This window comes from Calypte anna, chromosome 21, assembly GCF_003957555.1.
Source record: "Calypte anna isolate BGI_N300 chromosome 21, bCalAnn1_v1.p, whole genome shotgun sequence".
NCBI classification, from domain to species: Eukaryota; Metazoa; Chordata; class Aves; order Apodiformes; family Trochilidae; genus Calypte; species Calypte anna.
The window spans coordinates 5,592,924-5,613,773 of record NC_044266.1 but is presented as its reverse complement, the minus strand read 5'-3'; the positions used below and the strand labels follow the sequence as shown (position 1 = coordinate 5,613,773).

General features: G+C 60.4%; 2 protein-coding genes across 2 annotated transcripts; one reads left to right on the top strand and one right to left on the bottom strand.

Annotated features, from left to right (window-relative positions):
• Positions 1–434: 434 nt before the first annotated feature.
• Positions 435–8,282, top strand: RAP1GAP (RAP1 GTPase activating protein). Its single transcript, XM_030463647.1, is given in 21 exon segments — positions 435–680; positions 766–813; positions 1,124–1,162; positions 1,244–1,429; positions 2,130–2,224; positions 2,295–2,373; positions 2,462–2,515; positions 2,593–2,731; positions 2,734–2,863; positions 2,946–3,075; positions 3,816–3,971; positions 4,053–4,124; positions 4,199–4,285; positions 5,494–5,631; positions 6,241–6,309; positions 6,416–6,525; positions 6,602–6,676; positions 7,584–7,668; positions 7,763–7,844; positions 7,947–8,014; positions 8,107–8,282. Coding segments are annotated over 20 exon segments (1,842 nt in total). The 5' UTR covers positions 435–680; positions 766–774; the 3' UTR covers positions 8,116–8,282.
• A 2,085-nt stretch (positions 8,283–10,367) lies between these two features.
• Positions 10,368–20,372, bottom strand: ALPL (alkaline phosphatase, biomineralization associated). Its single transcript, XM_030463642.1, has 12 exons — positions 20,315–20,372; positions 19,255–19,347; positions 19,050–19,169; positions 18,265–18,380; positions 17,050–17,224; positions 16,785–16,960; positions 15,097–15,240; positions 14,804–14,873; positions 13,839–13,973; positions 12,782–12,973; positions 11,426–11,545; positions 10,368–10,616 (listed from the first exon to the last, which is right to left on the bottom strand). Exons 2-12 carry the CDS (start codon positions 19,310–19,312, stop codon positions 10,369–10,371), a joined length of 1,554 nt encoding a protein of 517 aa, XP_030319502.1. The 5' UTR covers positions 19,313–19,347; positions 20,315–20,372; the 3' UTR covers position 10,368.
• Positions 20,373–20,850: the final 478 nt, after the last annotated feature.

Genomic DNA, 20,850 nt, shown 5'->3' with positions numbered 1-20,850 from the left:
GGGGGTAACACCCGTTTGCACCAGGGCCGTGCTCACCCCAGGGCCCGTGTCGTGGTGGCCCTGGGTCCACGGTCCGTGTCCTGTGTCCCGTTTCCCATGTCCTGTGTCCCATGCCCGTCCCAACGTGTCCGGTGTCCCGTGTCCTGCTGTCCCTGTGTCCCATGTCCCAGTATCCCCCCATGTCCCTTGTCCCACATATCCCATGTCCTGGTGTCCATATGTCCCCACATCCCATGTCCCTGTATCCCCATATCCCATGTCCCTATATCTCCATATCCCATGTCCCTATGTCCCATGTCCCGTGTCCCCTGTCCCGTGTCCCGGGGCGGTGCCGGCGCTGTCCGTGGTGCTGCCCGGCAGGTGCCTCCTGAGTCCCGGGGGGCACCCATGGGGGTGTGGGGGGGTGCGATGAGTTTCGGGGAGGCTCAGAAGCTGCCCCCCTCCCCTTCCCCCCCCAGTGAACACCCCGCACCCCGGCTCCCGGCAGGCCCAGGGGGGGTGCGGGGCTCCCACCCTCAGTAGGCTCCAGGGTTAACACCACTGCCGGGAGCAGAGGAGGGTGAGGGGGGGGGGGAATCTCCTCTCCCCCAGGAAGCACCATGGACCACCCAGGACCCCCCCGGGCCACCTAGACGTGTCACCAACTGGCAACACCCCTTCCTTAACCACCCCACCCTGAGGTAACCCCCCCTTCCCTCGGTGGGTGCCCCCCACCCAAGGGTGCCCAGCCCCCAGCAGGGTGATGGGCACCCACATCTCCCCCAGGGCAGCAGGATGGCCCAGCACCGGCACGCCGTCCCCCCACCACTCAAGGTAGGTGTCATCCGGGGGGGGGGGGACACCCAACCAGAACCCATGGGTGCTACCATGACCTCCATCCACCTCCAGCACCCATGGGTGCCACCATGGCCTTCAACCATCCACCCATGGGTGCTACCATGACCTTAATCCACCCCCTCAGCACCAATGGGTGCTAATGTGGCCTTCACCCACCTCCTCAATTCATGGGTGCTTCCATGGTCTTCACCCACCCCTCAGCACCCATGGGTGCTGCCACAGCCTTCACCCACCCCCAGCACCCATGGGTGCTACCCTGGCCCTCACTGACCCCATTGTCTTACAGACAGAAGAGGATTACATCCCCTACCCCAGTGTGCACGAGGTAGAGCACCCACTGCCCCTGGAGATGGGTGCGAGAGGGGGGGTGTGTGGAGCCCCCCACCCACCTGGGCTGTGGGTGCAGGTGCTGGGCCGGGAGGGGCCGTTCCCCCTCATCCTCCTGCCACAGTTTGGGGGTTATTGGATCGAGGGCACCAACCACCAGGTGAGCGAGGCACCCACCTCCCCCCCAACCCCGGCACCCAGCACCCGAGCGAGGCTGGAGGGGAACCACATGGCCAAGATCTACCGGAAGCACTTCTTGGGCAAGGTGAGCACCCAGGGGTGCTCCAGCCATGGGTGGGTGTTGCTGTGGGGAGGGAGTTTTCTGTGGGCATGGAGTGGGTGGGCATGGAGACACCATAAGTGTGGGTGCTTGTGAGCATGGGTGCTCATGGATGTGGGGTTGGGTATCCATGGGCATGGGTGGTCCTGGACCCGAGGGCCCCGTGGCATGGGTGCTCTTGCATATGGGTGTGCCTGAGGGTAGGTGGAAGCCCCATGGGGTGGGTGCTCATGGACCTGGGTGCCCCATGGCATAGGTGCTCGTGTATGCAGGGTGTTCATGGGTGGGGGCTTCTATGGACACAGGAACCCCATAGGGATGGGTGCTCAGGGACCTAAATGCCCCATGGCATGTGTTTAGCAGCCTGGGTGCTGATGGACATGGGTGCTCCATGGCATTGGGTGCTGGTGGTATGGGTGACATACTGCATGTGTGCCCGTCACTATAGGTGCTCCATAGGTGGTGGTACCTGTGGGGCTGGGTGCTTGGGGCCATGGGTGCCCCATGGGGATGGGTGCTCAGGGTTATGGGTGCCCCATGGCCTGGGTGCCTGTAGATGTAGGTGTCCATGGGCGTGAGGAACCTACCAGTATCTGTGAGGTGGGTGCTGGTGGGCATGGTGTGGGTGCCCACCAGCCTGAGCACCCATTGGCACAGTGATGGGTGTTTGGTGCCCTCCCTGCAGGAACACTTCAACTACTACTCCCTGGACCCTGCCCTGGGTCACCTCGTCTTCTCCCTCAAGTACGATGAGCAGGAGCACCTCCACCTGCTGCTGCGGTGAGCAGGGTGCCAGGGGGCATCCATGGGTGCTGGTGGGTGACCCCCTAACCCTGTCCTCCCCCCGCAGCACCCGCACCCGCACCCTGCACGATGTGGTGCCCATCTCCTGCCTGGCCGAGTTCCCTAACGTGGTCCAGATGGCCAAGGTGGGTGCAACCCTCCCCCCCCTGGACAGCACCCATGGGTGCCCCCTTCCCCTGAGACACCCCATGGCATCACTCATCCTTCCCACAGCTGGTGTGTGAGGACATCAATGTGGATCGCTTCTACCCTGTGCTCTACCCCAAGGTGACAGGGTGAGGGGTGGGGTCAGGAGCACCCATGGGTGCTCCCAACCAACCCATGGGTGCTCCCCCACCCCGCAGGCATCCCGCCTCATCCTCGCCTTTGATGAGCACGTGCTCAGCAACCACTTCAAATTTGGGGTCATCTACCAAAAACTGGGGCAGGTATGGGGTGGGGTGGGTGGGGGTCAGGATGTTGGGTGGGGGGGTGTTTCTGGGTGGTGCTGGCACCCATCCTCACCCCACCACAGACCTCTGAGGAGGAGCTCTTTGGGACGACGGAGGAGAGCCCGGCCTTCACCGAGTTCCTCGATGTCCTGGGACAACGGGTGCAGCTGAGGGACTTCAAGGGGTGCGTGAGGGGGTGATGGGGTGACGGGGTGGGACACCCAGCACCCATGGGTGCCCCCAGGTACAGGGTCCTTGTTTCCCAGGTTTCGGGGAGGGTTGGATGTGACCCACGGGCAGACAGGCAGTGAGTCTGTGTACTGCCACTTCCGGGACAAGGAGATCATGTTCCATGTCTCCACCAAGCTGCCCTATACCGAAGGGGACACCCAGCAGGTGGGGGCACCCATGGGTGCTGCTGGGTGGGTTGTTGGGTGGTGCTTGGGTATGGAGAGGGGGGGGGGTCCTGGGACATCTCTGTGGGGTTCTGGAAGGTTTATGGGACACCAGAGCTGGTGGGACACCTATGGGTGCTGGAGGGCAGCTATGGGTCACGAGGGTGGGTTGGGCACCTATGGGTGCTGGAGAGCATCTAATGGGGTGAAAGGGATGGTTGGGCACCCCTGTATACTTAGGGGGTGTCCATGGGGTGCAGGGGCTCTGGAATCACCCATGGGTGCTGGGAGGCTGTCGATAGGTTGCAAAGTTTCAGGTGTGTCCATGGGTGCTGGGACACATCCATAGGATGCAGGGTGGTGTCAGAGCACCCATGGGTGCTGGGGGCTGTCAGTAGGACTCAAAAGCTAGCAGAGCACCCATCGGTGCTAGGATGTGTCTATAGGGTGCAAGGGGCTGGCACAGCACCCCTGGGTGCTGGGGGGGGCGTCATCTACAGGATGCAAGATCTCCAGGGGGGACACCCCTGGGTGCTGGGAAGCACCTATGCAGTACAGGGTCTGCCATTCCCTTTACCCCCGGGGTGTGACCCCCCCCTCCTCCCCCTCGTCCTCTCCCTGTCACCTTCTTGTCCTCCTCCCTGTCCCCCACTTTTTTCCTTCTTTGTCCCCTCCCTGTCCCCTCCCTGTCCCCCCCTTCTCCCCCCTTTGTCCCCCCTTGCCCCCCCCTTGTCCCCGCAGCTGCAGCGGAAGCGTCACATCGGCAACGACATCGTGGCCATCGTCTTCCAGGATGAGAACACCCCCTTCGTCCCTGACATGATCGCCTCCAACTTCCTCCACGCCTTCGTGGTGGTGCAGCTGGAGCAGGGCAGCACCCAGGGCACCCTCTACAAAGTAACCTCCTCCCTCCCCGTGCCTCAGTTTCCCCATCCCCCCGGGGAGGGAGCAGCTCCTCATGCTGCTCCCTCCCCGCAGGTCTCAGTCACTGCCCGGGATGATGTGCCCTTCTTCGGCCCCCCGCTGCCCGACCCCGCTGTCTTCAGGAAGGTGAGCACCCATGGGTGCTGCTGGGGTGCTGCACCCTCCCCAGGGTCATCCCTTACCACCCCACCCCTCCGCAGGGCCCCGAGTTCCAGGAGTTCCTGCTAACCAAGCTCATCAACGCCGAGTACGCCTGCTACAAGGCTGAGAAGTTTGCCAAGCTGGAGGTGGGTGCTGGGTGGGCTCTGGAGGTGGGTGCTGGGTGGGCTCTGGAGGTGGGTGCTGTGGGGCCATGCATGCTCTGGGGCACAGGGATTCTTTGGGTGTGGGTGCTGTGGCTGCAGTGGAGCTGTGGGTGCTGTGGGTGGGGGTTCTGGATGGTGCAACTTGGGGGGGCTGCAGGGCACATGGGTACTGGGCACAGCGTGGGTGCTGTGGGTGCTGTGGTTGTGGTGGGTGCTGTGGGGGGGTTTCTGTGGGTATGGGTGCTGGGCACACAGTGCAGCTTGGGGGATGGGCTGTGGGGCACATGGATATGGGGCACAGTGTGGGTACAGAGGTGCTCTGTGTGTGGGTGCTGTGGGTGTGGGTGCTGTGGTTGTGGTGGGTGCTGTGGGGGGGTTTCTGTGGGTATAGGTGCTGCACACACAGTGCAGCTTGGGGGAGGGGGCTGTGGGGCCCATGGGTGCTGGGCAAAACATGAGTGCAGGGGTGCTGTGGGAGCTGTGGATGTGGGTGCTGTGGGTGCATGTGCAGTGGGTGCCATGCCTGAAGCGGGGCTGTGGGTGCTGGGGGGGCACATGGGTGCTGGGCACAACGTGGGTTCTGGCACTGTGGGTGCTGGGGGGGCACATGGGTGCTGTGATTGCAGCAGTGTTGTGCAGGCTGTGCCCCCAGTGGGGGGGCCACACGCGTGGGTGCCGTGCAGAGGGGTGGGTGCTGCAGCTTGCTGTGGTGCTGTGCACGTGGGTGCTGCTGTGCCTGCTGCAGAGCTGTGTGTGTGTCTGTGGGTGCTGTGCATGGTGTGGGCGAGCTGTGCCTGCAGCAGTGCTGTGGGTGTGGGTGCTGCACCCCTCCTGGGTGCTGTGGGGGGGGGGTGTGCTGGGAAGGGGGTGATGGGGGGATGGTGCTGCGCTGGCAGCAGCGCTGGGTGGGTGGGTGCTGTGCGGTGCTGTGGGTGACATGCATGGGGGGGGGGCTGTGTACGTGGGTGCTGTGATGACATGGGTGCGGTGCACATCGAGATGGGGCGGGGTGCTGAGGGGGTGGGTGCTGCGGGTCCCGGGCACGGTGGGTGGGTGGGTGGATGAAGAGGTGTCTCGGGGGTGGGTGTGTGGGTGTCTCAGGGTGGGTGTCTCCCCGGGTGGTGGGTGTGTGTGTGTGTGGGTGTCCCGGGGGGTTTCCCCGCGGGGGGTGTCAGGGTGCGGGGATGCAGGAGCGGACGCGGGCGGCCCTGCTGGAGACGCTGCACGAGGAGCTGCAGGCCCGCAGCCAGGCCATGCTGGGGCTGGGCCCCGACGACGAGCGCCCCGACAACGGCGCCGCCGCCCCCGGCTTCTTCGAGTCCTTCAAGGTGGGGTGTGCCGGCTGGGCCCCCCTCAAACCCCCACCCAACCCACCCCCAACGCCCCGGGGCGGCCCCGCCCGCTGCTGACGGGAAAAGGGGGCCTCGCCCTGGGGCCGCTGCCCCTCCATGGAGGCCGAGGGGCCGCGACCCCCACCCAGCACCCCCCCTGCTCCCCCCCCCACCCCGAGCCGGACCGCCGGACACCCCGAAAACGCCCCCTGTAAGCCACGCCCCCTCCCCGAGACCACGCCTACAGGAACGTGTAATTGGTCACGGGCCACGCCCATTACATTGAGGCCACGCCCCCCCGGGCTTATTGTTACCACGCCTACCTCACGGAAACCACGCCCCCTCCAGTAAACTAATTGGCCACGCCTCTCCCTACAAACCACGCCCCTTTTTGAATCACCCAGTGCCCTCCCTTCTCTCTGGTTTTGCCACACCCTCTTTGTATAAGCCACACCCCTTCGTATGTTCCCATTTGCCACGCCCCCTCCCAATACCCACGCCCCCTTCCGATGGCCACGCCCCTCCCGATGGCCACGCCCCTCCCGGTTCCCCCCCCGTTCCCACTGTTCCCCCGCTGCCCCCGGCCCTGACCCGGTGCCCCCTCAGTCGCTGCTGGTGCCCGGGAGCCGGCGGGGACGCCGCGGCAGTGCCATCGGGCTGGGCTCGGTGGAGGAGGTGGGTACCCGGCACGGGGGGGCTGTCCCTGTCCCCCCCACACACCGGTGTGTGTGTGCGTCCCCACTCTCGGTGTCCCCCTCCCTCGGTTAACGGCGACCCGCAGGCGCTGCTGGTGCCCGGGAAGAGTCCGTCGAGGCGGCGGCCCGGCCCGTTGGGGTCCCGCCGCTCCAGCGCCATCGGGATCGAGAGCATCCAGGAGGCACCGGCCGGCAGGTGAGCGCCGGGACCGGGGCGGGGCGGCACCTCCGGGCCCGCCCGCTGCCCCCTCACCGCCCGCCGCCTCCCCCAGGGACGGCCCCGCCGCCCCCCCCGAGGGCAGCAGCTCCGCACAAAGCTCCCCAGAGAGCCGCCCCCACCCCGGCAGGTCTGCGGCACCGGGGACACCGGGACTGGGGGACACTGGGACCGGGAGCACCGGGGTGACACGGGGACTGGGGTGGGGGACACAGGGGTGACACGGGGCCAGGGAGGGTACTGGGACAGCGGAAAGAGGGGTGACACGGGGAGAGGGGGACACCGGGACGGGGGTCAGTGAAGTGACACAGGAATGACGTGACATCAGGGTGACACAGGGATTGGGGTGGGACTGGGAGGGAGGGACTGGAGTGGGGGAAACACGGGTGACATGGGGACTGAGGGGCATCGGGGGGGGCACTGGAGAGACATGGGAAGTGGGGAGCACTGGGATGAGGGACAGAGGGGTGACACGGGGACTGGGGAGCACCAGAATGACACAGGACTAAGGGTGCATTGGGACAGGGGACACGGGGGTGACACGGGGACTGGGGGGCAGCAGGACAAAGGTCACTGGAATGGCTGTCAAGGTGAGATGGGGACAGGGTGACATTGGGGTGACTGGGAATATGGGATGACCCGGGGATGGGGGGGCACGGGGATAGGGTGGCATGGGGACAGTGACACAGGGATGGGACATCCCAGGGATGAGAAGGTATGGGGACAGGGTGACACAGGGTGACACAGAGCTGACATGGGGATAGGATGGCATGGCAATGGGACATTCCAGGGATGGGATGACATCGGGACAGGGTGACACAGGGATGGGATGGCATGGCGACAGAGTGACACAAGGAGGGGACATCCCAGGGATGGGATAACACAGGGTGTCCCAGGGATGGCACAGGGACAGGGTGCCCTAGGGACAGCGCAGCGTCACGGTGGGCCATGGCGGCGGCCACACGGTGCGTTACCAGCCTGTCCCTGTCCCTTCCCTGTCCCTGTCCCTTCCCTGTCCCTGCCCCTGTCCCTTTCAGGCCTGAGAAGCCGGAGCCGCCGGATTTCTCCCGCTCCTCCTCCAGCGCCAGCAGCTTGGGCAGCACCGCCGAGGAGCCGGGCGGGGTACGGGGGAGGGCGGGCTGGGGGGTGGGGGGCGAGGGGTGCTGCAGGGGGGGAGGGATGGGGCAGCACCCTCTGACCCCCCCTGCACCCTTAGGAGAGCCGCTCACCCTCGGGAACCCCCCGCGACGCCTTCACTGACAACCCCTGGCAGGATGACCCCCCCAGGACACCCCCAGGTAGCACATCAGTGGGGGGGTCAGCCCCCCCATGGGGCTGGAGACCCCCAAGGGTGGTCACAACCCCATTGGCCCCTCAATTTCCCCTCCCCTTCCCCCCAGGCCACCCCCCCTCTGAACCCCCCTGCCCCGAGATCAAAATCCAGCTGGAGCAGCCACCCCCCAACCCGGTAAGGATGTGCCCCCCCCCCCCGTCCCTTCTGCACCCCAACATGGGGACACCCATTTTTTGGGGTGCCCCCACTGATATTCTCCCACACAGGGCTCATAATTACCCTCCCCATGACACCCCGGGGGAAGGGGGTGTCACCACTTCACACCCCCACCCCGTATGCCACCCCCGTGCCAGGAGCTGAAGCCATCGTCCCCGGTGCAGGATGAGGGGGGGCACTCCTCCAAAAATGGGGGGTGTCCCCCCCTCCAGACAATCTTTGTCACCTCAAAATCCTTTTGGGGGGGGGGGAGGGGGTGACAGACCACCATGGGCCCCCCTGTTCTGCTGTGAGCCCCATGGGGGGGGCGGTGGGGGGTGTCCCAAATGACGAGCGGGTCCAACCCGACCACTTCCCTCCCCCCCCCAAAAAAAAAAAAATCAGGTGGGGGGCTCAAATCCAGGGTAAGTGGGGCCCCCCCATTCCCCCCTCCCCTCACTTTTATTTTAAGGGAAAAAAGCTCCGGAATGGGTCAGATGCTGGAATTTGGGGGGTGGGGGGGAGGGGAGGGGGAGTGGGATTATTTTCCAAGCCCCCCCACCCCCCCAAATCGTGTTTGTGTTTCCCGTGAGTCCTGTATAAAAATAAATAAAGGTTTATTTATCGCTATGGCTGTGAGGGGGGGACATCTTGGGGGGGTGGGGTGTCCCCAATATGGGGGGGACCTGATATGTGGGGAAGGTCCCTATATCTCTGGGAGGTCCCCGATATCTCGGGGGGGGGGTTGTGTGTCCCTCAACTCCCCAAGTCTTAAAATCGCCCCCAAATTCCCCCAGTTTTGGGGCCACTTCTGCAGTTCTGGGGCCACTTCTGCAGTTTTGGGGCCATTTCTGCAGTTTTGGGGTGTTATCTCAGCAGCCAGGCTGAGCAGAGCCTTGCTTTGATTTTTCGCTATTTTTGGGGTGCTTCGGGTACCCCAACACGTGCCGATGGATGCCTCCCCCCCCCAAAAAAAAAAAAGAAACCCCAAACAACCCCAACCCCCCCTCTTCTTCTTCATCTCGGGTGGCCAAGCCACCACGGGGAGTGGCATTTGGATGGCAGCCCCGGTGGCCACCAGCTTGGTGCCAAATCCTCCGGCCAAGAAAAAGCGGTTTCCCCCCCGCTTCCCTCTTCGTCCCCCCCCCTCCCTGAACCCCTAAAAACCACGAAGCACCCCGGGGCTGGTTAAACATAGCTCGGGAGCGCCGGGATGCCGGGAAGCTCCAGGGCTTGGGGACCGGCTGGGGACACCGCGGTGGCAGCGTGGGTGCAAAGGGAGGGGGGGAAGGTGGAAGCTGAGGGGGGGGGGGTCACAGACACCCCCTTTCTCATCCCCATTCTGGTCCCCGCCTTCGCCTGCTCCAAAGTTTTGTTGGTGAAAAAAAAAACCAAAATAAACCAACCAAACAACGGGAGCGGAGATTGAGTGAAAAAAGTGGGGAATGAAGCAAAAACAAGAAGGGGGGAGGGGGATTTGCACCCTCAGCCCCCCCCCGTGCTCCCTCAGGCTCCAATCCCCCTCCCCACCACCCTGCCAGCTGCCAAAGCTCCCTCCCCTAATTTCCCCCTCTCCTAATTGCCCCCTCCCCTAATTAACCTCCTCTATTTCCCCTCCCTAATTACCTCCCCCTACTACCCGAAGGGGGCGGGGGCTGCCGGTGCCACCCCTTAAATTCTCACCCCCCCACCCCACTATTCACCCCAAAATCACCCTAAGTTCTGTTTCTCCTCCCCCCCCCTCCCCCCCCCATCCTTCTCCAGGCACCAAATTGCCTAAAACCAAAGCTTTTTCAAGCAAAATACCCTTCCCCCCCTCCCCCCCCTCCGGAGCCAGCAAACCCAAGTCTGGGGGAAGAATTAACGCAGTGAGTTGGGTTTTGGGGGGTTTTTTTATTTATTTTATTTCCCCTTCCCCCCAACCCCCCCCCCCATCTCCTGCCTCCTCCCCGTGGTTTCAGGCTGCCCACCCATGTGATGAGTTGGGCTCAGTCCTCAGCCCAGGGGCCAACCCGGGTGGCATTTTTGGGATTTGGTTCCACGGTGTCTTGTTCCAAAAGGGTTTTGGGAGGAGGGAGAAGGGAGGAGGGGGGAGGAATTTATTCATTGAGGTTTCCTTCTCCCCCCCCCACCCCCCCTCCTCAAATCCCAGGGTGGGTTTGGGGCAGGCGAGGCTGCTAATGACAGGGGCTGTGTATTTACAAAGCACCAAACCACCGATTTTTTTCCCCCCCAAAAATAAAAAAAAAAATTAAAAAAAAAAAAAGGGTTAGGAATTAAAAATAAATCCCCTCCCCCCAGGGTGGTTTTTTTTTTTTTTTTTTTTTTTTTTTTTAGGAGAGGAGGATGAGGAGGGGGAGGAAGGGCAGGAGGGTGGTGGCAGGGCGGGTGGCAGAGCTGCAGTGGCCGTGGTTGGGGCCGATGCAGGCGGCGTAAGCCATGGCGTGGGGGATGTAATTCTGCTCGTGGACCCCGTGGAGCAGGTGGGCCATGGGCCCACGGGCAAAAACAGCCACGTCCTCCCCCCCGTGGGTCTCCTGGCGCAGCGGGACGGCCGACTGAGCCTGGTAGTCAGCGTGGGCTGTGGGGGGAAAAGGGGGAAAAGAGGAGGGGGGGCAGTTGTTAAAAATCACTATTGAAAACCAGCTTAGTGCTCAGAAAGTGTTGATTTCTTTCCTGGGGAAGAAAAGTCCCTAAATAGGATTGATTTTTAAAACCCTGCTGCTTGAGTGGTGTATTGGGGAAAAAAAAAAATGCTCCCTGAATAAGGTTAATGAAGGAAAAATGCAAAAAAACTCCCAAAATAAGATTAGGTTAAAAAAACCAAACCCAAACCATTACTCTTTGTCCTGCTTTGGGGCAAAAAAAAGAGCAAAACCCCAAAATAAGATGAATTTTAAAACCCCACTGTTTTATCCATGAGTAGGGGCAAGAAAAGCCCCAAAATAAGGTTAATTTAAAGAAAAACGTTGCTTTCAGCTGTGCAATGGGGCAAAAACCTCCCCAAATAAGATTGATTTTAAAACCCCACTGCTTTAGTATTGAGGAAAATAAAACACCCCACAAATAAGATTAATTTAAAAATCCCACTACTTTTAGTTATGCACTGGGGCAAATAAACCTCCTAAATAAGTTTCATTAAAAAAACCAAGACAAAAACCCCACCTCTTTACTCTTGGCCATGCACTTGGGCAAAAAAAACAAAAAAACAAACCAAAAATAAGATTAATTTCCAAACCCCACTACTTTCCCCTTGCACTGGGGCAAGAAAATTCCAAAATAGGATTAATTTTGAAATCCCACTACTTAAGGAGAAGGAAAACACCACAAAACTGAGAGATGTTAAATCCCCACTGCTTTTTTGCCCTGCTGTAACAACTCCAGACTCACCAAAGTCCACAGCAGAGACGTTTTCTCGTTCCCCTGCCACAATTTTATACCCAGGGCCATTCCCATAGAGGATGGAGGTGAAAGGTTTGCGATCCACATCACTCTGCATCGGGGCCAGACCTGGTGGTGGTGGTGGCACCATCAGCAGGACAGTGACATCCAGGTGGTGGCCCCATCCCCAGGGTTGCTCCATTCCCTGGTTGTCCCACCCCAGGGTTATCCCATCCCCAGGGTTTTTCTGATCCCCGCAGGGTGGTGGTCCCATCCCCAGGGTTCTCCTATTCCCAGGGTTTTTCTGATCCCTAGGTTGGTGGTCTATCCCCAGGGTTGTCCCATCCCCTGGTTGTCCCATTCCCAGGGTTTTTCTGATCCCCCAGGGCTGTGGTCCATTCCCCAGGCTGGTGGTCTCATCTCCAGGGTTGCTCCAGCCCCTGGTTGTCCCATTCCCAGGGTTTTTCCAATCCCCCAAGGTGGTCATCCCATCCCCAAGGTGATGGTTCCATCCCCTGGGTTGTCCCATCCCCAGGATTTTCCTGATCCCCCCAAGGTGGTAGTCCCACCCCCAGGGTTGCTCCATCCCTACAGTTGTCCCATCCCCAGGGTTTTCCTAATCCCTCAGGGTGATGGTCCCATTCCCAGTTTTTCTGATCCCCCAGGGTGGTGGTCCCATCCCCAGGGTTGCTCCAGCCCCTGGTTGTCCCCTTCCCAGGGTTTTTCCAATCCCCCAAGGTGGTCATCCCATCCCCAACGTGATGGTCCCATCCCCTGGGTTGTCCCATCCCCAGGGTTTTCCTAATCCCTCAGGGTGATGGTCCCATTCCCAGTTTTTCTGATCCCCCAGGGTGGTGGTCCCATCCCCAGGGTTGCTCCAGCCCCTGGTTGTCCCATTCCCAGGTTTTTTCCAATCCCCTAAGGTGGTGATCCCATCCCCAAGGTGATGGTTCCATTCCCAGGGTTGTCCCATCCCCAGGTTTTTCCTGATCCCCCTCGGGGTGATGGTCCCATCCACAGGGTTGCTCCATCCCTACGGTTGTCCCATTCCTGGGGTTTTTCTGATCCCCCAGGGTGATGGTCCCATCCCTACAGTTGTTCTATTTCCGGGGTTTTTCTGATCCCCCTGGGTGGTGGTCCATCCCCCAGGCTGGTGGTCTCATCCCCAGGGTTGCTCCAGCCCCTGGTTGTCCCATTCCCAGGGTTTTTCCAGTCTCCCAAGGTGATGGTCCCATCCCCTGGGTTGTCCCATCCCCAGAGTTGCTCCATTCCCTGGTTGTCCCATCCCCAGGGTTTTCCCGATCCCCCAGGACTGTCCCATCCCCAGGCTGGTCTCCAAGGTTGTCCCCCAGCCCTGGGCCTCACCGAAGATGGGGTTCCCACGGGGGGTGTAGCCCCCGAAGGTGAAGACGTGGGAGTGGTCAGCGGTGACAACGCTGAGGGTGTCCCTGGGGGAGGTCAGGCGGGAGGCCAGCCCGATGGCTCTGTCCAGCTCCACTGCCTCATGCAGGGCCTGCTTTGCCTTCCCCTCGTGGTGCCCGTGGTCGATCCGACCCCCTGAGGGCACAGCACCCCTTGGCATCTCCCCCCCATCCCCCTCAGCATCTCCCCCCCACACCCCCTGGCATCTCCCCCCCACACCCCCTGGCATCTCCCCCCCATACCCCTTGGTATCTCCCCCCCATGTCCCCTGGCATCTTCCCCCCATACCCCTTGGCATCCCCCCCATACCCCCTGGCATCACCCCCCCATACCCCCTGGCATCACCCCCCCATACCCCCTGGCATCCCCCCCCCATTACCCCTTGGCATCCCCCCCATACCCCCTGGCATCTCCCCCCATACCCCTTGGCATCCCCCCCATACCCCCTGGCATCTCCCCCCATACCCCTTGCCATCCTCCCCACACCTCTTGGCATCTCCCCCCCTGCCCCACACCTCGGCATCTTCCCCCCCCCATCACACTCCTTTCCCTCCCTTTGCACCCCATCACCCCTCTTCTCCTCTGCATTGCTTCTCCCCCTTTGTCCCTCTTCTCTTTTCCCCTTTGCACCCCCACATCATCCCCCTTTTCCCCCCTTTCCATTCCCCATCACCCCCTTTACCCCCCCATTTGCACCCCCTCCTTGCATCCACATCACCTCCTCTACCCCTGAACACATCCCCTCACCTCCTTTACCCTCCCGTTACCCCCCCTTTTCTTCACCCCTCTTTACATCCCCTTATTCCTTCCCCCTTTGCAACCCAGCTGAGAACCCCATCAACCTCATTATCTACCCTTTTATCCTCCCCTTTGTATCCCTCCCACCCCCTCTCTCCCCCCTTTTTATCCCCCCTCCCTTTCCTCATCCCCCAGCCCCCCTTTGCACCCCCCCATTCTATCACTCCCCCCGTGTCACAGCCTCCCCCACCCCCCCTCAAACCTTCCACCAGGAGGAAGAACCCTCGGGGGTTTTTCTGGAGCATCCTGATGGCCACCCCCACCATCTCGGTCAGGGACGGGTCCGTCTCGTTATTCCTGTCCAACTCGTACACCAGGTCACCGGGCTCGAAGAGACCTGGGGACAAGGACACTGCTGGGAACACCTTTTCCCTCCCCCACCCCCCCAAAAGAAAAAAAAAAAGCCCTAAGGGTCAAATCCTTCCCCCCTTTGGTCCCTCCCCTCCACTGGATCCAGGGAGATAAGATAGGAGTAGGGATGCTCCGGCCCTTCCTTCCTCCAGGCTGGGAAAGGGCAGCACGGGCCAAAACCCCCCCCATGCTCCCCCCCAGGGAAGAGAACTCCCGGGCAGAGTGGATTGAAGTGTCTCTGGGGGGGAAAGCAGCATCCCCAGGGCTCCTAACAGCTTTTTTTTTTTTTTTAGGGGGATAACAGAATCCATCAGGGAGTAAAAACATCCCCAAAGGAACAGCAATATCCTGGGGGGGTGAGGGATATAATGGAATCCTTTTTGGGGGTGACTGCATCCCTCTGGGGGGGACCTTAGGGGTAGCAGCATCTTTGGGGGCAGGTAACAGCATCCTTTGGGGTATCAGTATCATTTGGGGAGGGGAATAACAGCATCCTTTGAGGATAGCAGCATCTTTTTTTGTTTTGGGGGGGTACCACTGTCCTTTTGGGGGTACCAGTATCCCTGGAGGGGCTGGTACTGCATCCCCAGGGGGGTGCCAACAACCCCAGCAACCCCAGGTGGGGTGCCAGCATCTCAGGGAGGGGGTACCAGCATCTTTGGGGTGTACCCTTGGGGGCTTCCAGCATCTTAGGGGGGGTTGTACCGAGCATCTCCTTGGGACACCAGCACCTCCAGGGTGTAATTTGCCACCCCAGGCCAGGGCTTTTCCCCTCCAAAGCACCCATCTGGGGCACCCTTGGGTGCTGGGGCTCACCCAGAAGGAAGTCCACACGGCTGAGGTTGAGTGCCAGCAGGTCCCGCCGGTGCCACACGTACTTGGCCACCTGGGGACAGAAAAGGAGGGGAGGGGAGGGGACACAGGGCGGTTGTCACCTCCCCATCACCCCCACCAACCTGAGGTGCTGCTTGAGTCTCTTGCTTCCCCAAAATGAATTCCCCAGGGAATGGCTTTGTGGGGCGATGTGTCTGTGTATACCTCCCACACCCAAAAAAAAAACAACCAAAAACCAAAAAACCCAAAACAAAACAAAAAATGTCCCTTGTCACCTTGCCACGGGGTTTGGCATCGTGCCAGGCCTGGACCAGGTCCCTGCGGTCCAGGCGGGTCCCTCGGTGTTTGTCCTCCTGGGGATACTCCACGTCGCTGGCATTTTTGGGGAACATGTATTTCCTTCCCCCACCCAAGATCACCTGGGAGGGGGGGATGGAAAATGCACTTTTAAAAAATCTTTTTCATTCCTTTTAGATGATTTTTTTCCCCCCTTTTATTTTGGGTTCAGATCAGAGGAGGAGGGGGAAGCCTGAGGAGGAGGAGGAGGAGAGGGATGTCCAGGAAAAAAAACAAAACCAAGCAGGAGAAAACACCCGAGGAATGTCACCTCTCTCAAAATAACCCTGAAATCTCTTCCTATTAATTAAAAACCCAGGACAAAAATAATCATTTCCAGCAGCAAATTTTGGCTTTTTTTTTTTTTTTTTTTTTTTTCCCCAGCTGTGGGAAGGATGCTCCACATCGGGGTCCCCGGGTGAACCCTCTGGGCTGGAGCCCCATCCCACAGTGCTGTCTGTTTGCTTTGGAGTTTTATTTATTTGGAGTTCTGTTATTTATAACCCAGCAGAGATTTATAATTCTTTTAACTTTTTTTTTTTTTTTTTAATTCCCCCCCCCTTTCTCCCTGCAGAAGGTGAATTATAAAGCTGCAAAATGCCACTGCCAAAATTATTAAGCAAAAAAAAAAAAAAGGGAAAAAAAAAATCTCTTTTCCCCACTATATAATTATTTCCAGCCTGGGACAGAGTTAAAATTATATTAAAGGGAAAAAAAACCCAAAGGAGAGGCTATTAAAGAGCTAAATAACAGGCTGAAATGTTTTGCTTTGGGGCTATTTTGAAGGACAGAAGAGGATTTATTTCCAGGGCTGAATTTCTGAGTAAATCCGCAGTGAGGGGCAGAATCGGGGGGAAAATGGAGGGTTTAGGGTCTGGGAAAGATGGGAAAGGAGGAGCTGTTCCCATGGCTGCTGGAGGTCCTGGGCCATCAGTGGGACTGGACTTGTAGCCACCCAACAGGCCTGGTACCCCCAGCCATGGGTGGTCCTGGTCTCATAGCCACCCAGTGGTCCTGGTGCCACACCCATGGGTGGTCCTGGTCCCATAATCTGAGTGGGGGTTCTGGTTCTGCACCCATGGGTGATCCTGGTCCCATATATGCTGGGGGTTCTGGCTCTGCACTCATGGGTGGTCCTGGTCCCATAATCTGGCTGGGAGTTCTGGTTCTGCACCCATGGATGGTTCTGGTCCAAAACCTGGCTGGGGGTTCTGGTTCTGCACCCATGGGTGGTCCTGGTCCCATATCTGCTGGGGGTTCTTCTGGCTCTACACACATGGGTGGCCTCAGTTCCACAGCTACCAGGGGTTCTGGTTCTGCTCGCATTTGTAGTCTCAGCCCAGCATCTTCTGGGGGTTCCATCTCTGTCCCCATTGTTGGTCCTGGCCCCGTACCCAGCTGCACTCCTGGTCCTGCACACACTGGTGGCCTCAGCTTCACATCTACTGGAGTGGCCCTGACCATGTGTACCCACTCCCACTCCTGGCCTTGCACCCTTTGGTGGTTCCAGCCCAACACCTCCTGGGTTCCCCAGCCCTTTACCCGTCTCTGGGCTTGGCCTCATGGCCTCTGCTCATCCCGTGGTGGCCCCAGCCCACATCCCTGGTGGCCCTGTCCCCATCCCTACCTCGATGTCAGGGATGTTCTCCACCAGCTGCCGGGCAATGTCTCTGCAGCCACCTTCCAGGGCATCCAGGGGCATCTCCCCATCCGAGTACCAGTCACGGTTGGCAGAGTGGGCGTAGGCAGCGCTGGGTGTCGCGTGGGTCACCCGGGTGGTGGTGACAATGCCCACTGCCTTGCCTGCACCACGAGTTGGGGGGTGAGGGGGTGACGGTGAGAACACCCCCAAAACCCCCAGCGCTTCACCCCAGCACCCGCCAACACCTCACCTTCATCCTTTGCCCAGCGCAGGATGGAGGTCACCTCCTGCCCCTTGGTGGTGTTGCAGCGGTCCCGGGTGACACCGGCACTGACACCCACTGTCCCCTCGTTGGCTTTGACACCACACAGGTAGGCGGTGGCCGTGCCCGCGCTGTCCGGCACCTGCGCGTTGGTGTTGTAGGTCTGGGGGAGGGAGATTAATAAACCATCAGCACCATCCCCACCTCCTCCTCCATCACTATCTTCTCCTCCATCCCCACCTCCTCCTCCGTTCCCACCTCCTCCATCATTGCTACTTCTTCCACCATCACTATCTTCACCACCATCACCATCTCCACCATTTCCACCTCTTCCACCATCCTCACCTCCTCCATCGTTACTTCCTCCACCATCACTATCTCCTCCACCACCACCATCTTCACTGCCATCCCCACCTCCTCCACCATCCCCACCTTCTCCATCGTTACTTCCTCCACCATCACCATCTTAACCACCATCACCGCCTCCTCCACCATTTCCACCTCTTCCACCATCCTCACCTTCTCCATCATTGTTACTTCATCCACCATCACTATCTCCTCCACCATCACCATCTTCACCACCATCCCCACTCCTCCACCATCCCCACCTTCTCCATCATTGCTACTTCCTCCACCATCTCCATATCCTCCCCCATCTCCATCTCCCCCACCATCACTACCACTCTGGATGTCCATCGTCACAGTCTTCCCCCTGGAGCTCTCCTCCCCACTCTGTCTGGCCACGCCACACCCCCATCCTTCCTGTGCCCCCCTCTTTCCCCTTTGTCCCCCTCTTTCCTTGCTCCCCATGACACAGTCACATCTCACCCCTCCCTGCACTTTGATGCTTTTTGCCTTTTTTCAGCCCATTTGCAGGCAAGGAGAGGGAAGCCCCCACGAGCATCCCCGGTGAGGCGCAGGGAGCCGGCGGCTGAGATTTCCGATGTAATAATTAAAACAAAGAAAACAATTTAAAAAGCGCCTTTTGTTCCGCCAAACGCCCGCGGGGGGGTCCCGGCCTCCTCCTGCCCCCCCGGGCCGTTCCCACGGGCACCGGCCCAGCTCCCTGCGCCCGCCCCTGACCTCATTCCAGCTCCCGTTCCATGCCGCCTGCCCGGCTCTGACTGCCGGGGGGGGATAGTGGGGGTGTCATCTGGGTGTCCCCTCCCCTGGGCTGGGGAGGGGTGCCCCGGGGGGGCTCACCTTGGCCAAGGCGACGTAGGGGAACTTCTCCATCTCCAGGAGGCTCTCCTCGCCCTTGCGGTTCTGCAGCTGCCCCTTCAGGATGCGGGCGGCCGTGACGGTGGAGACTCCCATCCCTGCCAGGCACCCCAGCTCAGCACCCCACAGCTCCATACGGCCCAGCACCCCACTCATGGCGAACCCAGTTCATCCCAACACCCCCGTCGTGGCAAACCCAGTTGATCCCAACACCCAGCTCATTGCAAGGCGGACTCATCCCAGCACCAGGTTCACTGCAAACTCGATCCCAGCACCCACTTTATTGCAAACTCATTTTATCCCAGCACCCAGCTTGTTGCAAACCCAGTTCATCCCAGCACCTGGCTTACTGCAACCCAAATTTACCCAGCACCCAGTTCATTGCAACACTGACTTAGCCCAGCACCCAGTTCCCTGCAAACCCAGTTCATCCCAGCAACCCAGCACCCAAGTTACTGCAAACCCAGTTCCTCCCAGCACCCAGTTCATTGCAAACCCCCTTTGCCCCTGCACATGATTTATGGCAAATCGAGTTTATCACAGGCAGAACTTATTGCAGCCCCAACTTTTTTTTGCAGCTCCCAGTTTATTGCACACCCAGATCATGACAAACCCAGTTTATCCCAGCACCCAGCTTATCCCAGCACCCAAGTTGTTGCAAACCCAATTTAACACCTCACCCACTTTATCACACTCACACTTTACCCTGCCCCCCGTTTCACACTGCCCCTTTCCCCCTCCCCCCGGGCTGGGTGCCCCCTTCTCACCATCACCCAGGAAGAGGATGAGGTTCTTGGCCACGTTCTGGTTGAGATGCTGGAGCCTCAGAGCCTCCCGCAGGGTCTCCTGTGCCTGTGCCCTCCAGTACTCGGGGTCCTTCTCCCTCTCTGTGGGGTGGGGGACACCAAGATCCATCGCACCCAACAGCACCCACTTTTTGGGTGCCGCTCACCACCCCCAAACCTCACCTACCAGGGACCAGTGATGTGGAGCCAAGCTGGGCAAAGAAGATGAGGAGGAGAACCTTCATTCTGCGGTGCTGGGTGGGTGCTGGAGAGGAGAGAGCTGCAGAGGGAAGGGGGCACCCGGCCACCCCGTGCCTCAGTTTCCCTGCCGAGACCTTTGCCCCGGGACTCGGCCAAGCGAGCATGGGAGAGAAATGTCGCATGACCCCCGTGGGGATGTGCCAGCTCCCCCCCGCCCCAGGTCACGGGTTCAGGGGGGCGTCACCTCGCTGGCACCAACCTGGGGCTGGGGGGTTGGTGGCAGAGGGGAGCCCTGGCACATGGCTGGGTCACCATTGTGTGACCCTGGCCCCACCGCATGGCCGTGTCACCCGTGTCCCATCCCTTCTATGTCCCCATCCCGTGTCTCCTTCTAATCCCATGCCCACCTCCCCATCACATTCCTGTATCCCTGTCCTGTGTCCCTGTCCCCATCCCATGTCCCCACTGCACACCTGCAGCCCCATCCCACACCCCTGCTCCCAGCTGGTGTCCTCATCGTGTCTCCATGTCCCCACTGACTGCCCATGTCCCCCTTGCACATCTGTCCCTGTTGCACGCCCATCACACACTCAGGCGTCCCCGTTGCACATCTGTGTCCCCACCGTGCCCCCAAGTCGCTGTTGCACATCTGGTGTCCCTGTTGCACCCTCGTGCCCCCGTTGCACACCCTTATGTCTCCATTGTGCCCCTGTGTCCCCGTTGCACACCGGTGCCCCTATCACAGCCCCGTGTTCCTCTTGCACACACTCCTGTCCCCATCGTGCCCCCGTTGTACCCCCGTGTCCCTCCTGCACGCACTCCTGTCCCCATCACACCCCGTGTCCCCTTCCCGTGTCCCTCTTGCACTCGCGTCTCTGTTGCACACCCGTGCACCCATCGCAGCCCCCCGGTCACTCCCCTATCCCTTCCCGCCCCCCTCCGCGCTCCCCAGGGACACCGCTCACCCCTCTCTTTCCCCCGGGGGTGGCAACAATGTCCCCTGGGGGGGGGTCCTTACTGCCGGGGACACACGCACACGCACGTACCCGCAGAAACTTGGGTCGCGACACCCACGTCCCTCCTGGGCGGCGGGAGGAGGCTGGGGGGGGACCGCCAGCCCTTAAATCCCCCCCGCACTCGGCCTTCGCCTCCTCCTCCTCCTCCCCTTCCTCCACCCTCCCCCCGCTGCCAGCACGGGGGGGCTGGGGGAGTGGGGGGGGGAGTGAGACAAGGCAACAAACTGGGCTTACTGGTGCCCTCTGCCGGGTTTTACTGGGAGGACTGGGAGGACTGGGATGCACCCACTCTTGGTTGTTGGTTCTGAGCCCACCCCCTTCTTCATGAAGGGAAGTGAAGTGGGGTGCACCTCTGGAGGGGGGGTGGGGGCGTTTTGCCGGATTTTCCTCTATTTTCACTCAAAATGTGCTAGCGACAGGCGGGTGAGTTCAGGAGGGGGTGATGAGGAAGGCAGGGGTTCCTTGCCTCAGTTTCCCCACCCGGTGATCCTGCTGTAGCCCACGCGTGCGTCACGGCCGAAACGGCTTTATTGGAAACCCTACAATAAACAAAGCTTCATCACTTG